The 17,948-nt window shown below is 39.2% G+C and overlaps 1 protein-coding gene across 2 annotated transcripts; it reads left to right on the top strand.

Moving 5' to 3' along the window:
- The first annotated feature begins 5,161 nt into the window (after positions 1-5,161).
- Positions 5,162-15,579, top strand: edil3b (EGF-like repeats and discoidin I-like domains 3b). 2 transcript variants are annotated; one of them, XM_022664603.2, is made up of 10 exons: positions 5,162-5,375; positions 6,637-6,711; positions 7,224-7,337; positions 7,598-7,711; positions 9,105-9,286; positions 11,351-11,506; positions 12,010-12,154; positions 12,279-12,463; positions 13,515-13,670; positions 14,144-15,569. In XM_022664603.2, exons 1-10 carry the CDS (start codon positions 5,312-5,314, stop codon positions 14,288-14,290), a joined length of 1,338 nt encoding a protein of 445 aa, XP_022520324.1. In that variant the 5' UTR covers positions 5,162-5,311; the 3' UTR covers positions 14,291-15,569. The 2 variants fall into 2 exon arrangements, with proteins under 2 accessions (XP_022520324.1, XP_049325040.1); XM_049469083.1 differs by lacking the exons at positions 5,162-5,375; positions 6,637-6,711; positions 7,224-7,337; positions 7,598-7,711 and adding an exon at positions 8,404-9,008 and having other exon boundaries at positions 14,144-15,579.
- Positions 15,580-17,948: the final 2,369 nt, after the last annotated feature.

Below are 17,948 nucleotides of genomic sequence, written 5' to 3'. Positions count from 1 at the left end.
CCATCACAAATGATTTCTTCCAAAAAAATTAAATTCTTATTTTCTCCAGTTTAGATTGTTTAAAGATGTCTGATAAAAGTTCCGTCCAATTTACACAATACAACCTAGAATCATCTCATTCTCTTTTAAGCACTGAAATTAAACTTCAGTAAATTACATTTATGCTCTAATCAAAGGGACCTAACGACTGCTATTAGTGGTTTGTTGAAAGAAGCTTATTTTTCTTTAATTCCGTAAAATTGTACCTTTAAATACATATGAATACATATGAATACATATGAATGAATGAATACATATAGTAGTGTAAAATGTCATTGTTAAATACAATAAAGGATCTATTTTGTCATGTGAATTGGTATAAGTAAAATTGTTTTGAAATAGCATTTAATTCATTTCTGGAGTAGTAATCAAAACAGGCCATCTCACATTTCTTCTCACTGTGGCGTCAATAATGACATCAAGGTCCATATATATTTAATTTAATGCTAGGTCTGCCTGCACTGCGATCACGTGATGAAGACTATTATTATGCGCGATTATTTGCAAAAATAAAAAGAGTAAATGTTTAAAAATAAATTAACTTATTTTAACTTATTTTAAAGTATGATACACTGAAATGTACAGTAAATTGTATCTATAAGAAAAGAATGCAAGATTTAGTTATTAAGAACTCATTTGCGGCAGTATTTTTGTAAAGACTCTACAGTGGAAGTGGTTGTACCGGTCAGATATGCAATCCAGCTGTTGCGCGAGAATCCCTCCGCGTGCCCTCACCACGTCCTGCTCCCGAAGCGCGAAATCTCCCCCTGATATTTAACCCCGCGACTCCCAAAGAGTCCCGACCGTCTTTAGTCTCAAACAGAACTGGATCCAGTTCTGATCAGAGACACGTTTTCTTCTAACAGGATTTTTTTCTTGGTTGGGTGGTCCGATCATAACTGGAGCTCATAACTTCTCTAATTGAGTCCTGTTGCATTCTGGGAGGGGCGTTATTATCTTTGGTTATCTAGCTGTATGTTTGCTGTTTGTCATAAAGCTGGAAAACCGAAAGTAAGAACCGCTTCCATCAACATCAGGACAATAGTAATAATAATAGTAATACTAATAATAATAATAATAATAATAATAATAATAATAATAATAATAATAATAATAATAATAATAATAATACAGATAGCACACAGAAAGCTATTGGTGAAAATTAACAGTGTTTGGTTCAGAGTGACGGGCAGCTCTGAGAACCCCCCCCCCCCCCTCCACCACCATACACCATACACCATACACCACAAACACACACACACACACACTCCCCCATCTGCATACCTTTAATGTTTCCCATTGCAATCTGGACACGAACTACTGATCACTGACCTGCTGAGTTCCTTTATTTAAACTCTTTCTACAGTAAGAAGAATCCTTCAGAGGTTTACTTACTTTTTCTAGCCTGAACTTTTTGTTCACAAGATCAGCCGTTTCATTAAAAACACTTTACTGTACTTTACTGTAATTCTATCTGTAGACTGGTCCCTTTTAGTGACAAACTTTTTAAAATAAATCTGATAAAACTTTCTATGATACATTTTTATCTTATTTACATTATCAGCTGAAGCTCGGCACTGTGAAGGACAATTGTATTAGAGTTCTCCTGAAAACCAGTAATAAACCAGAACTTCCACATAACCAGTTTAAAGTCAAATGATTTACTAAACTATTGTTTTATGTAAAATCTGATGTTTTATGTCTTACAGATTTTTTTGCCACACTGAGGAACATCAGTAAATAAACAACTGAAATCTGATGTTTTGTTATTGGTCGTCTAAAAAACTGCTGATGTTTTTTGTGTAAATTGATTTTATTAATAATAAAAAAAACTAAATTTGTGTCTTAAATGATATAAAACACCACATGTCAATGGCAAAATGTATTAGCCACATAATGCATAATACATTTGTAATTAGCAGAAGCATGTTAATATGTTTTTTTGTTAAAATGGAAAAAATGAAAAAGTCAGAGCAATTTTATACGTTAATATTGTGTAACCTGAATGTGAATGTTTAATACATCCAAATCTTCTGAAATGTTTGTTTTTCATTTTATTGATTTTATAATGCATTATTTGCATCACATTGTAGTGTTTCTGGTGTCACAGAAAAGTTCTAAGTTCTGGATTCTTTTTTTATATTAATGAAGGTGTTTTTTGTAATTATTGCTTCTGGTTCTGAATTATTATAAAATAAGACGGACTGGTGTGACTGGACTGAGGTTTTCATGTACAGATTTTTCTACAGGAGGCGAGACTGCAGCTGCCCGTCTAGACCAGTATGAATTGGGGGGGGTGACTGGGGGTAACTGGAGTGGTGAAACAGTGTGAACTCCCTCATGCAGAGCAATGTTCACACTGAACTATATTAAATTACCCTGATTAACAATTTAGCCACGATCAGGGAGCAGCAGAGGAGATGAATGGCCCGGCTGAAGGTTCTATTCAGGGCTGGGACTCAGCGTCAGGAGCTTCCCCGGGTTCACAGGATCTCAGGCTTTGTTATGCTAATTTACATCTCATATCCACAATTGGGAGAGAGAGGAGTATAAATACCATCCCTCACAACCAGCCAAGAAAATAATCCTTAACCTGAAGAATACAAGCAAAACTAACTCCATAAAATCACCTCCACTCCAAGAAATGACTGAGATTTTCATCTAAAAATGTAATTGTAATTTTTATGTTATTAATAAAATCATCACACATATGAGATGAATCAGAGATATCAGTTTCCTGCCTCAGCTGAAAGATATGAGCTGTGCAGGACTAGAATAGTTGAGTTAATTTAGCTTTAGCATCTGTTTGTTTACTGAAAGACTGTAAATTTTAGTCACATGATCTACTGCAGTGTTCTGTGTCTCCATATGATATTTTAATGTGGTACTGTCAGAATTCTGCATTGGGCTCTAGAGATGATCAGTTATTTTATCATTTATAATTATGTTGTAAATCTGACTCGGGCAGAATTCTCCTTTATAACATAAAGGAGGTTCTTCCTGAACCACTGCAGCTCCCATCAGGCACTGCAACTGATCCAGAATCAGCAGCATGTCTCATCTTCAACCACATGTTCAGCCATGTATCTCCACTGACTTCCTGTAGTCGCCCGCATTAGATTCAGAACTCTGATGATGTTCTACAAAGCCAAGAATGGACCAGCTCTTTTACACCTGATGGTAATGATCAAAGCCAGATCTGCACCAAGAACTCCAGCTTCCAGTACGGCTCAACTCCACCCAGAATCCCTCAGGAACCACAAAACATGTTCTTCAAACATCGACTAAACACCCTTTACTCACAGAGTTCCTAATTTAACACTGATCTTCTAGATATTTATACTGGATTTATCAGTATCTCAACTTTTGATATCTACAGATTCTGTTCACTAGATTCAGATAATTTCTTAGATAAATAAGAATGGATAAGGGCATCTGATAAATGCCTATATAAATATATATAAATAGATATAAATTTAAATGTTTAATGAAAACTGGAAGATCCATCATAAAAAACAGCAGCTAAAATGAAATATATATATATAAATCAGTGTTTAGTGGATTATCCTGAAGTCTCTGAGTGTCCCGCTGGTCTGGGATCTGTTGCTTTAGAGTGGGCTTTGGGAGGTCAGGGGTTAAACGGTTGGTGTCGAGGGTCTAAAGCTGGTAACTGAATATACGCTTGTCTCCATTGTTAAACAGTTTTAAACAGAGACTGGGTAAACTGACTGACATATGAAATCCGATGGGCTAAAGGTCACCTAAAACCCTGTGGACACTGAGCTTCATCTCCATCAGTTTAAATGTGCTGATTTAGACTGAAAATCTAAATAGATAACGGGCAAATCGACCAACTTTAAACAAGAAAAAAAAACTAAATAAAAAGCTTCCTAAAAAGAACCAAGCTGCCTCGCATGGATCCTTCCTTTTGCGTGTTTGATTAATTACTGTTTTCACAATTATTTACTTTAAACAAGTACAATCAACCTGATTACCTTTTTAATAAATACGTTTTATTCATGGCATTATAAACACTGATCTGAATAAAATAATGCACCTTAAAAGTAAAAAGGTCTGTCGTGATGGTGTAATTTGGTTCGATGCCACATTATGGAATGGATTATCACAGGAGGGACATTAGGAACCTCACAACTCCATGCTGAGACATTACACATTACTTCTGTATGTGTAGACCAATAAATATTTCCCATATCAGCCTAAATGTATAATCATTTATTGTTCCTGATCACTTTTAACTTCTTTCAGTATAGAATTACAGTCCCTCTTCCTATTGAGTCACGGGTTTATCAGATTAAATATTCTGATGCATTTTATTAACAAACATTTTAGAACGTAATCTTTACTTTTAAAGAATTGCTCTAGAAGAATGCAAATAAACAGGTTTTATCAGCGGATCTACAGAACTGCAGAGTTTAGGGGAAGGTCCTTCAGAGAGTAATATATCTTTATATTTATATGAATTATTATTGTGATTGTGGTTGTGATTGTGGTTGTATTTGTGACTGTGCTTGTGACTATGATTGTGACTGTGATTGTGACTATGATTGTGACTGTGACTATGATTGTGACTGTGATTGTGACTATGATTGTGACTGTGATTGTGACTATGATTGTGACTGTGATTGTGACTATGATTGTGATTGTGATTGTGATTCTGATGGTGACTGTGACTGTGATTGTTATTGTGACTGTCAACAGTTTCAGCATGATCCTTCAGGTGCAGCTTTATACTTAGAATAAAAAACGGTAATTATATTGCCACAGCAGTACAGTTATAGAATATTACAGAACATGTATATTTAGTGCATTATACATAGAATAGCTAGAATTGGCCTGATAGTTTAATTTATTAAAATATTTAAACATATTAAAATATATTTTATATATTCAGGCAAATACAGGTCCAGTCCTGAGTATTCTGTATTTTATGGATGTGGGTTTGTCCTTAATATATTGTGGGGATTATATCTAAACATCAGCCGGTTCGGTTCTGCGCCACAGAACCGGTCATTACACCCTCTGACCGCTGGGTGACCGCGTGAGGAGGATGAGGAGGATGAAGGTGAGGAGGATGAGGAGGATGAAGATGGCAGCCTGACGGTGTGGAGCTCCATCATCACTGCAGCAGATCATCCCGCCCAGTTCCCCGCAGCACCGCCCGAACCGGGCCGCCGCGGTTCCGCTCTGTTCTCCAGGAGTCCGGGGAGAATCTGATCCCGCATCTGATCGATTATCAGAATCCGGATTGAAGATGCGGCTTTTCCTTTTGTTTACCTTCCTCCGCATCGGCGCGTGCCGACCGGACCCAAGCACAGGTGAGTCCCGGTAACCCGATAATGATCAGGTGCGCAGCGCGTGCTGGACATTGATAAACAGTTATTGATCATTAGGCTTGTTTACTGATGTCGCGCGCTGTGTAAGGCCAAGTTTACAGTCTGAAGTTTAGGAGGAGGAGCTATCTGGGGAGGGGAGGGGCTATCTGTGGTAAATTACGTCATAACAAAATTATTACTCCAACAAATTGTTTATAATGCTGCAGGATTTAATGAGGGAAGTGAAGTCAGTGTATTTTGAGCTAAAATGTTTTAAATACTGTTTCTACACTATCGATTATCGATTACACACTTATCAGCTGCACTGATCATATATTTCCCTCAGTATTTGTGTAATAATTACAGACTGTATTTGTGTTTGTGTTTCTCTGTATATTTTATTATTCTCCTTATTTTCAGCCTGTTATTTTAAAAACTCAGAACCCACAGGACAGAAAAACCAACACAGAGCAGCTATTATTATTATTATTATTATTATTATTATTTGTGCAGGAGGTGGTCATTATGTCATGATTATATGTATATTCTGTGTGTGTGCGTGTGTGAGTGTGTGTGGTGTGGGTGGGATTAAAAAGTCTTATTTTATTGCATTTGATTCTATTTTATTGCCTTATTACTTATCCTCTTATTTCTTATTTAACTCGCTTTGTTTTTATTTAGGAATTCATTTGCACATTGTTTCCCTTACATGCGCCCCTTTTACTGTCAAATTGCGCCACCTACAGGCCCGAATAAGAAACTGGAGATTTAAGAGCCAAACTTCAGTAGATCAGTCAGACACTGATATATGAGGACTTATGTCATCAGCTAATAGAACATGACTGGAATTTTTGTAAAGTTATGAAATGTAATTTAATAACAGAGACAATTTTAGCTAATGATGAGGATGTGAGAAGGCTTAAAACATTGTAGTAATGTTGTCAGACTTTTTACTCTGACTGTAGCCTCATTATAAAGTATATTTGCTATGGGAAATTACTTAATACTGTGGTGAACTATGGGTTATGATTTGATAAGAATCAAAACTCCACACATTTACATAATTTATATAAAATGTTGATTAAAACTTTAGAGTTTCAGAGTAAACAGTTTATCTCTGATTCATCAATCAGACCTGATTCTGTTTCAGCCGCATCCCAGCAAACACGCTTACCCTGAGATAACCTGCTGTTCTGGTGCACAGTGTTTAACTGTTTAACTGATCTGATCAGCCTAATCAATTTCATCTTATTTTTTTTATTAGAATCAGAAGTGTGCGAGCCAATCCCGTGTGAGAGTGATCCTGATTGCTCCATATCTGCAGACGATGCACAGTCTTGTGAGTATGTTATTGAATGTTGTGAGTATATTTATTTGATGTTATGAGCAGGTTTAGTGGATGTTATGAGTATATTTATTGGAAGTTGTGAGTATGTTTATTGGATGTTATGATTATGTTTTATTTGGAACGGGAGGATTTTGGTTCTGCTGCAGTTTTATTTGCATTTGGACCCAAATTCCTTTCCAGTGTTCCGGCAGTTCTGACCGGCTGCAGTTTGAGGTTATTGAAACGTCTCATTCTCCTCATAAAAAATCAGAATCTAATTATATCCTCAGATTTCTGACTGGATTTATTTACCTGTTTGATGTGCTTATGTCCATGTTTATGATCGATGTTTGATAACCTTGTTGAAGTTTAATCTGAAGCTTTTTTTCCTGCCATTCTGAGTGTGTTTTATTCGCCCTCAGAGCGGGGAAACTGAATTGATCAGTTTGTTTTTAGATGCATTTTTCAGCACAGTTTTGCACATTTGGTTTTATCTGATTTGAGTTTATATGTTTTTATGTCAGCACCGTGCCACCCGAACCCCTGCCATAACGGAGGAGTGTGTGAGGATGGCGTTGCTTTTGTTGGATATCTGTGCCAGTGTTCAGCTGGCTTTTATGGTGCCCACTGTCAGCACAGTAAGATCCTTCATATCCTTAAGTTTTAAACTGATTAGTGATTATTTGTTGTATTTTTTTGTTTAACAGGTAAAAAATATGTAGTGGATACATTTATTCTCAACCTGGAGAATATTCTAAAATCTCACTGTTTTAATCTCCAAATGCAGATTACAAAGAATTCAGTTACAGATTCAGTTAAGAACTGAAGATAAACACTGTGATTTTAAATTTGCTCACGAAGAATAATCTATAGTCAGACTGTTTGTTCTCTTTTACAGATTTTAATGATTGTGAGAAAAATCCTTGCAAAAATGGAGGAATTTGCACAGACCTGGCAGCAGACTACTCATGCGAATGCCCTCGAGAATACGCCGGCAAGAACTGCCAGTACAGTGAGTGTTTTATTTATTATAAAACTGTGTTTTAAAGTGTTTTCTGTTTATCTACCGGAATATAAGCAGAGTGATTCATAGAATACAAGAAACCAGATCAATACAGAATAAATATTACTATCCACCTCTGTTGACCCGCTCGTCTAATCCCCATAATGCACCTCTTCTAAAGGAGGTCGCATGTCACCAGCCAGGCAATCAGGAGCTTTTCTCACACTCACAGTGCTGATCTGTTTCACCTGTTGGTTATGAATCTGTGATTAAACCCCTTTTTTTGTCCTGTTTCTCTGCAAAGTATAGCCAACCTCTCTGTTTGAGTGTTTTCTTGGTGTTTGTCTACCCGGTTATTGATCACTGCTTGTTTGTTTATTTTATTTTTTTCTGATAGCTTTTTGGACTGTCTGCTTTTTGTCGCCTCTGTGCTAAAACTGGCTCCTATCTATTAGACCTCATTTTAACCTTTTATATGCAAGTGTCTGTTAGACCACCGAGCGTACAATATTTTACTGTAATCTCCCTTACTGATCTGTTTCCCAAAAGAATATTTTTGCTAAGATAATTTTAATTGATGTTTGATAATAATAATAATAAATATATATTTTAAGATAACTTAAATAACTTAATCCTTTTGTAATTCAAGGCTTATACGTAATCACTTATTACTTCTGGGAAAAGACAGTAAACTGCTGTTTGTTCTCGTGCTGAGCTTTAGATCTGCTGTTCTGAGTTTTCTTGGAAAACATTTTTCATCACTCTTTAGGAGGGAAGATTAGCACTGAGCTGTCAGTAGATGTGAGTGTAATTAAATCAGGTGCTGATTAGAGTCAGGCTCTTCCTCTTAAGGCTGTTTTCAGGAGTTTGGGTTATATATACTTGAAGCCGGAGGTTCTGCTGGTATCTGAGATCATGCTGTCTAAACACAGCAGCAGAAGCTCCCTGAGAGCCAGTCTGAACAGCCTGAGGCTGCTGTTCGAGTCCCCGCTGGAGAAGTCGGTGCAGTCGGTGGCGGGCGGGGACGAAACCGAGCGCCGGAGAGCCGATACCGTCTCTACCGACGGAAGAACCGACGCAACCGAGACACGAGAGGACATCTCAGCGCTCGAAAGCGAGGACAGCGTCTCTGTGAGCGAGACTCGGGATGCCGTGTCCAAGTGTTCGAGTCTACCCGACATCGGAACCCCCAACCCCGCGAGAGATTTAGAGTCAGAGGCAGATTTAGAGTCAGAGTCAGACAGAACCGAGAGCAGAAACCAAGACCTTATCTTAACCCCACCCACCAAGGAACGCTGCGCGTGCGGTATTCATAATTAATACAATTTTATAATCAGACACTAACAGTAAATATGATCTGTATTTACACTGATGCTGAATCAGTCTGAATATTTCTTCTCAGAATGTTCTGGACCTTTAGGAATGGAAGGAGGAATCATCTCTAATCAGCAGATAACGGCCTCCTCCACCCTGCACGCGCTGTTCGGGCTGCAGAAGTGGCACGCGCACCTCGCCCGACTGAACCGTAGAGGACTGATCAACGCCTGGAGTCCGGCGGAGAGCGACCGCGCGCCCTGGCTTCAGGTAATCAATCTGTAACCTGATCAATAATCACTTGATCAGACCTGCTGCAAGTCCTATTTTCTTTAATTACAGGATCTCAGAGTGTATGATTGTAATTCAGCAGAGTTTGTGAAGTTCAGCGTTTCTGCAGATCTAAATTGTATTTGTTATAAGTTAAATATAAATGAATAAACAAAGAGCTTTAATTAATGCATGATTGATCTGTAATGATAATGATCACTAATTTTAACTCAACGGAAACTTGAGTTTAAACTTTCTGTCATATAAGCATTTTCTGGTCCTGGATTTAACAAGTAAATTCTGAACTATTATATATCTTTAAACATTTGCACTGGAATTTGAAACTTCATATGTTTCACGTGCATCATTGCACTGTGGTCACGTGCAATATTCCAACGCAGGATGTAAAATGTCATATTTAACAAATGTAATTAAATGCACAATTTTTATATCATTTGATACAAAATGAAATTCCCATTTTCTAATTTTTCATGACATATATACCAAATTATATCTGCCCAATATAATATATTTTACTCCAATACCAGACACATTGCAGCACATCATTACATATCATTACATACACACAGTGCATCATTAATATCACAGCATGAAATCTGACAAAAAAAACAGACAAACAATATTTACAGCAAAACATCTATTTTACAGTTTTGTGTAGTCGCCATGGAAATGTAGCTTTAATCACTTAAACATTAAATTAAAGTTTATTCTCTTTATTCTTGTTAAAACTCACCCAAAAATATGTTTAAAAATAACATCCATATAAACGATAAATACAAATCTGAGTCTAATTACATCAAAGCATTCCTGCACTTTAGAACACAGAGAATCTGTGTACCAATGTTCTAAATACATAATAAGATTTACACCCTGACAGCCCCGCCCACGCTGTCAGCCCCACCCACATTACCAGACCCGCCCAAATTTCCCACAGTCTTCCTGCACACCATCATCATCATCATCATCATCAGTGTACTGCTGAAGCTCACACACACCTCACACCTCCTCACACTCCTCACACACTCCCCATACTCCTCACACACTCCTCACACCCACACCTAACACACTTCTCACACACACTCCTCACACTCCTTACACACTTCTCACACACTCCCCATACTCCTCACACACACCTCACACACTCCTCACACTCCTCAAGCCCCCCTTACACACACCTCACACACTTCTCACACACTCCTCACACACACACCTAACACACTTCTCACACACACCTCACACACTCCTCACACTCCTTACACACTCCTCACACACTCCCCATACTCCTTACACACTCCTCACACACTCCCCATACTCCTCACACACACGTCACACACTTCTCACACACTCCTCACACCCACACCTAACACACTTCTCGCACACTCCTCACACTCCTTACACACTTCTCACACACTCCCCATACTCCTCACACACACCTCACACACTCCTCACACTCCTCAAGCCCCCCTTACACACACCTCACACACTTCTCAGCCACACACCTCACACACTCCTCACACTCCTTACACACTCCTCACACACACCTTACACCTCAAACACACATCTCACACACTCCTCACAGCACTCATACTCCTCACATTCCACAGTCAATGATTCATTATTACCAGTTTAATCAGAAATGCATCACCATAAAAACACACAGGGTAGCTTTTTATAATAACACTAGACAACGCTGCAGAGAAAGAGGAAGAGTGAGAGGGGGAAGAGTGAGAGGAGGAAGAGTGAGAGGAGGAAGAGTGAGTGAGGAGGAAGAGTGAGAGAAAAGGAAGAGTGAGAGAGACGAAAAGTGAGAGGAGAAAGAGTGAGAGAGGAGGAAGAGTGAGAGGAGAAAGAGTGAGAGGAGAAAGAGTGAGAGGAGGAAGAGTGAGTGAGGAAGAGTGAGAGGAGGAAGAGTGAGTGAGGAAGAGTGAGTGAGGAGGAAGAGTGAGAGGAGGAAGAGTGAGAGAGGAGGAGGAGTGAAAGAGAGGAAGAGTGAGTGAGGAGGAAGAGTGAGAGGAGCTGATCTGATCTTTTCTCTGATCGCAGGTGAATCTGGAGAGGAGGTTGAGGGTGACGGGACTGATCACTCAGGGGGCCAAACGAATCGGGAGTCCTGAGTTTGTGAAGTCATATAAAGTGGCGTACAGCGACGACGGCAAAACCTGGAGCACAGTTAAACTCAAGAACACGGAGGAGGACATGGTATGCTGACTGCCTCACTGCCACCTGCCAGCTGCCACCTGCCACCCGCCACCAGACATATACAAAATACTAGAGACTCATACTTGAGTAAAAGTAAAAGCTCTATCAAAAAAGTGACACCTGCACCCACTATTAGCCCTCACTCCAACTCCCATAATTCACCTGCACCCACTATCAGCCCTCACTACAACTCCCATAATTCACCTGCACCCACTATCAGCCCTTACTACAACTCCCATAGTTCACCTGCACCCACTATTAGCCCTCGCTACAACTCCCATAATTCACCTGCACCCACTATCAGCCCTTACTACAACTCCCATAGTTCATCTGCACCCACTATGAGCCCTCGCTACAACTCACCCACTCACAAGATAAAACCTCAAACTTACGCAAGTGTGGGCATTCCCAAGCTGTTTAAATAACTAGTGAGATGGATTTCCTTAATGTAAATGAATGTAGTTGTATTTGTGCTGAATTTGATTTATTTGTACTTTCTGTAGATTTTCACTGGAAACACTGATAATAACAGTCCTGCTGAGAGTCACTTCAGTCCTCCAATAGAGGCTCAGTACATCCGCATTTACCCACAATCCTGCAGGAAGCACTGCACGCTGAGGGCGGAGCTACTCGGCTGTGAGCTCACAGGTACGTTTATATTCCTCAGCGATCAGCGTCACACTGATAAATAATATTATTATTATATTATAATTACTATTCCTCTCTTATTAAATGTAACTGGGTAATGAAGCTCTGTGATTGGCCATGGCAGGATGCTCAGAGCCAATGGGAATGAAGACGGGACACATTCAGGACGATCAGATCAGCTCCTCCAGCGTTCATCAAACTCTCAACATCAACATGTTTTCCTGGCAGCCCAGCAAAGCCAGACTGGATAAACAGGGGAAGGTGAACGCCTGGACCCCCGCCCAGAACGACCAATCCCAGTGGCTCCAGGTAAACCACACCCCCGTCCTGCTCATCAAAATGAAGGTTAAGGTGAAGGTGAAGGAAAAGTTGAGGTGAAGGTGAAGGAAAAGGTGAGGTGAAGGTGAGGTGAAGGTGAAAGAAAAGGTGAGGTGAGGTGAGGTGAAGGTGAAGGAAAAGGTGAGGTGAAGGTGAAGGAAAAGGTGAGGTGAAGGTGAGGTGAAGGTGAAAGTAAAGGTTAAGGTGAAGGTGAGGTTGAGGTGATGTGAAGGTGAGGCGAGGTGAAGCTGAGGTAAGGGTAAGGTGAAGGTGAGGTAAGGGTGAGGTGAGGTGAGGTGAGGTGAGGCGAAGCTGAAGGTAAGGTAAGGGTGAGGTGAAGATAAAAGTGAGGTGAAGGTGAGGTGAGGGTGAGGTGAAGATAAATGTGAGGTGAAGGTGAGGTGAGGGTGAGGTGAAGATAAAAGTGAGGTGAAGGTGAGGTGAGGGTGAGGTGAAGGTAAAGGTGAGGTGAGGGTGAGGTGAAGGTAGGTAAGGGTTAGGGTATGGGTGAGGTGAGGTAAGGGTGAGGTGGTCAGTTATGATTGGGCAGTTGTGATTGGGCAGTTGTGATTGGTTATCTGTGATTGGGCTGCTGTAATTGGTCAGTTGTGATTGGGCAGCTGTGATTGATCAGTTGTGATTGGTTATCTGTGATTGGGCTGCTGTTATTGGTCAGCTGTGATTGGGCTGCTGTGATCAGGCAGGGGATAAATGAATCGGATTGGCTGTGTGATCAGTGGGTGGGGCAGGTGTGTGTGTGTGTGTGTGTGTGAGTGTGTGTGTGTGTGTGTGTGTGTGTGTGAGTGTGTGTGTGTGTGTGTGTGTTCCGGTCGGTCCGCTTGTCCTCTTTAGCTCAGCTCGGCTCTGAAGGTCGTTTTACTGCTGAATTTAGCCGAGCGGCTCGAGGGAGCGTCAAACTCTCGTCCCTCATTAACCCCCTCAGAACCTCCTGCAGGAAACTCTGATTGATCTGCATCATGTTGGATTCATTATCAGCAGAACTTTGTAAATTTATTGATAAATTAATGATTTGTATCTTCAGGTCGACCTGCTGCTTCCCACCAAAGTTACAGGAATCATCACGCAGGGAGCGAAAGACTTCGGACACGTTCAGTTCGTCGGATCCTTTAAACTGGGATTCAGTAACGACGGAGAGAAATGGAGCATTTACCAGGATGAGTCCCAACATAGAGACAAGGTACAGAGAGAGAGAGAGAAAGAGAGAGAGACAGATATACAGACAGAGAAAGAGAGAGAGAGAGAGAGACAAAGAGAGAGACAAATATACAGACAGAGAGAGAGAGAGAGAGACAGAGAGAGATACAGATTTACAGACAGAGAAAGAGAGAGAAAGAGAGAGAGACAGATATACAGACAGAGAAAGAGAGAGAGAGACAGAGAGAGATACAGATTTACAGACAGAGAAAGAGAGAGAAAGAGAGAGAGACAGATATACAGACAGAGAAAGAGAGAGATACAGAAAGAGAGAGTTTGATCAGATACTTTAAGGAAGCCTCCAGTCTGTATCTTTGATGTTGATCTGGTGGTGCCGCCCCCTGCTGGCTTACACTGAACCTACATTTAACCTGTTAAACAGAAACAGTTTTCTATTGTATTTCATTTCTAATGTATTTAATTTTTGTTTTAATGTCTTTGTTCTGTTGTTTGCAGATCTTTCAGGGTAATTCTGATAATGAAACTCACAGGAAGAATGTAATAGATCCTCCCATCTACGCTCGGTTCCTCCGGATCATTCCGTGGTCGTGGTACGGCCGGATCACCATGAGAGCAGAACTGCTGGGCTGTTCTGAGGAGTAAACCGGACGGAACCACTGAGACTGTTTTTACTGTTAATAATCACTTATTAATATTATCAGATTATGCTTTCCACAGGCTGCTGTTTGCTGTATATGTGTTAAAATAGAGTTTTCAGAAGATAATAAAATATTTTAGGGTTAGTTTAAGAGATTTTTGCTGCTTAATAACAAATCCTAAAAACAACAACAACAAAATACAGTATGTTAGAGTTCAGATATTTTTTGTAGAGAACTATGAAACACAACTTCTAATAAAATATTCAGTATTTTTGTCCAAACTTTCACACAATGTATAACTGCAAATAATACTAATTATCAATTTAATATAATTAAATATCATTCATTTCATGTTTTAAACATTTCAACTCCACAAATTGCAGTCATTTTTATTGCCGTCCTAAAATATAGAATAGATTTAATATTAAACAGTATTAAAGTTGAGGAGCAGTAGCTGTAGCTAAATAACATTTGCTGAACTGAGGAATATCTGTGATATTTGATTATGGATATTATGAGAGTTTCAGTAGCTCAGGTCTATTAGATGTTTAATTAGAGCAGCGCAGAGGAAATCTGTAAATTTCCGTTTAAACACATATAAAGTTCTTATTCTTCATACTTGATATTCTGTTTTAATTTATTTACTATTTATTTACTCTTGATTTTACAAAGATAATGTATTCAAGCTGATTATTGGCTGAATTTCTGCACTTATTACTAATCAAATCTGATCTGATCATTACAGTTAATCACAATTACACACAAATAACACTAACCAAATAACACACACACACACAGAAACACACACACTCAAACACACACACACACAGTATGTATTAAGTGCAGGCTAGAAAAAGTGGTGAAAGTGACGTCAGCACCAGTACTGAATTGTGTTTAGATATTTCAGTTTTTTATAAATGCAGAATAAATGTTATAAATGCAGAAATCCTGATATTTCCAAAAGATTTACTTTTTTGTAATAAACAAGCTTTACTGTCCTGTTCTTTTTTGAGTTTATTACAATAAAAATAAGAACTTTAAGAACTTAAGAGTAATATTATTTTGAGAACAACAAAGAGAACAACACAGAGAACCACCCTGAGAATTGAGGCTAAACACACAAGACCAGACAAAAGAACCATGAACAAAATATACAAACTCAGACAAAGAACACGTAGGGAAGATGACGAGATGTTATTTTATTTAAAAACTACGCCGCTCCTCTCTGCCTGTGGCACACAGCTGAGATTATTATACGCTCTGATGGGAAAATTCCAGAAGAAGAACAGACTACTGTATGTTTGGGTTGGTGGGCTGGAGGTTCAGTGGTATTGTGGTATTGTGGTGGTTGCCTGTTAAAATGATTTTTTTTCAATTCATAAACAGAATGCCAGTGTAATTAATACAGGATTGATGGGTTTAAGAAGACAAAACCACTGGAATTCCATTAATAAAAAAGGATGATATATAATATACATAAAATAAGATGTACCATCTAAAACTATCAGACGTAAAAGAGTTTAATTTGAGAAAGATATGCTGCATCTGAGACTTGAAGGTAAATTATGAGAACAGTGTGGTCAGAACCCTGTTGGGCTCCAGCCTGAACCCATAAAGGCGTAACTACAGCTCTTATAAATGGTGGTATAATTGGTATAAATGGTATAAATGGTATAAATTGCCAGACCACAAACAGATCCTAGATTTGTCACTAAAGACAAAACAGTTCCAGTCCAGGTTTTTCATTTACGACTCTGCTGTAAAGTAAACTGTGAAGTGAAGGCGATACTAACGGCCGAACGACTGACCGACGTTTATCTCACTCTAGAATGTCTCAGTCTGTGGACTGGACAAAATATCTCAGAGCGCACTGCAGTCAATGATCTCTCATCAAGAGGTACACTACCCATGATAACCTCTGAGAGCTTTTACTGGGCCGTGTAAACACCTTTTACACCTGTAATCATTTACACACCTGCCTGAGACACACAGCCAGATGATGGAACCCTGAGGAATACCCTGCTGTATAGAACTGAGTACAATAAGAACAGAGAAGAACATGAAAGTAATTTCTCTACTTTTCTCTGATCGTTAATCATATGAAAGGTGGAGCATACATTAATATTATTTTAATACTATGTCTGTCATTTCGAGGCAACCAGAGCACATAGTTTTATGTCTATAAAAAATATTAAATATACGTCTATTTATTTTGTTCAGGATAATGATTAGCTGCTCCTACAGAATTATTAGCAGATGGGAATTTATCATCTAGCTTAACAGGACAACAAAAAATATTTAGAAAATATGATTAGAACATTCATTATTGAAGAAATATTGATGGATTATTGTGAATGGAATGAAAGTCTGAGTGTGTGGTACCGTGTGATGTCGTGATTAGGCGATGTTGTAAAAGGAGTGTTGATGACTGAGGTCAGTGTACAGCGGCGGGTTTGGAATGTTTTTGCTCAGCTCACGTTTCTCCAACCTGAACTCGGACCAGAACCTGGTACAAACGGCCCGTTCACTCAGTCCAGGAGGCTGTTGATTTTAAAGGCGTGTTCAGTTCAGGCGTGTGACTCTGGGCACTCAGTGCTGTTCATGTTAAACAAGGCGGGTCTATGGAAAAACGCTGACTCCACCACCAGCTCCACTTCCTCACCAGCTGGATTAACTGGAGCAAAACCACCAAATGTGACAAAAGTCCTTCCTTAAATGTTCTGATGCAACAAACAATCAATCAATCAATTAATCAATAATGCCAGTACATATACAATATTATGATAATTGTGTTTAGCAAGATTATTGTGTTATTAGTGTGATTAGTAATGCTGTGATTCTTTATAAGCTGAAAGAAAACACTCTTCTGCTGCTGCTGTCCCGCTATCTGCACTTCCTCTTTTTAGTGGGGGGGTGGGGGTGGTTGGCTCTCTGGTGAAAATGACGGGACAGCGTGTCTCCTCGTTATCTCAGGGAAGTCCTCATGCCTACATGTGGCTGTGAGATAGAGGCTGGAGGAATTAACCCATTGTTAACAGCACCATCTTTATCTCTTACTATTGTCCCGCAGCACTGTTCCCACTGTTCCCACTGTCTCCAGACAAAACCTGATAACTCCTTATAAACCAGTACCTACAGTAAATTCCACTCCTGAGGCCAAACGACACATTTAGTCTTTTTCCATAGAGAAACGGTAAACGCAGCCTCTAAGTGATCAAACATAAAACACAATATTTCCTGTTAACTTTAATGCATACTTACTCTCAATAAATATTACATTACATTACAAAGCAACTTACAAATAATGAGATACATTAGCAATAAAGGACATAAAAACCCAGGGCAAAAACATTTTGCAGGACCTGAGGGAGGCTAAAGGGGAAATAATGGGATAAAGGAGGAAAGGAGGGAAAGAAGGAAATTAGGTTAGAAGTAGTTAGTTAGTTAGAGGTGTAAGGAGAGTTAGTGCTCTTTAAAGAGCTCAGTCTTCAGGAGTTTATTAAAGATAGTGAGAGATTCTCCTGATCTGGTAGTAGAAGGTAGTTAGTTAGAGGTGTTAGGAGAGTAAGTGCTCTTTAAAGAGCTCAGTCTTCAGGAGTTTATTAAAGATAGTGAGAGATTTTCCTGATCTGGTAGTGGAAGGTAGTTTCTTTCTCACACAG

The sequence above is a fragment of the Astyanax mexicanus genome, chromosome 20 (genome assembly GCF_023375975.1).
Source record: "Astyanax mexicanus isolate ESR-SI-001 chromosome 20, AstMex3_surface, whole genome shotgun sequence".
Taxonomy (NCBI): Eukaryota; Metazoa; Chordata; class Actinopteri; order Characiformes; family Acestrorhamphidae; genus Astyanax; species Astyanax mexicanus.
This window is presented reverse-complemented; position numbering and strand designations above follow the sequence as displayed.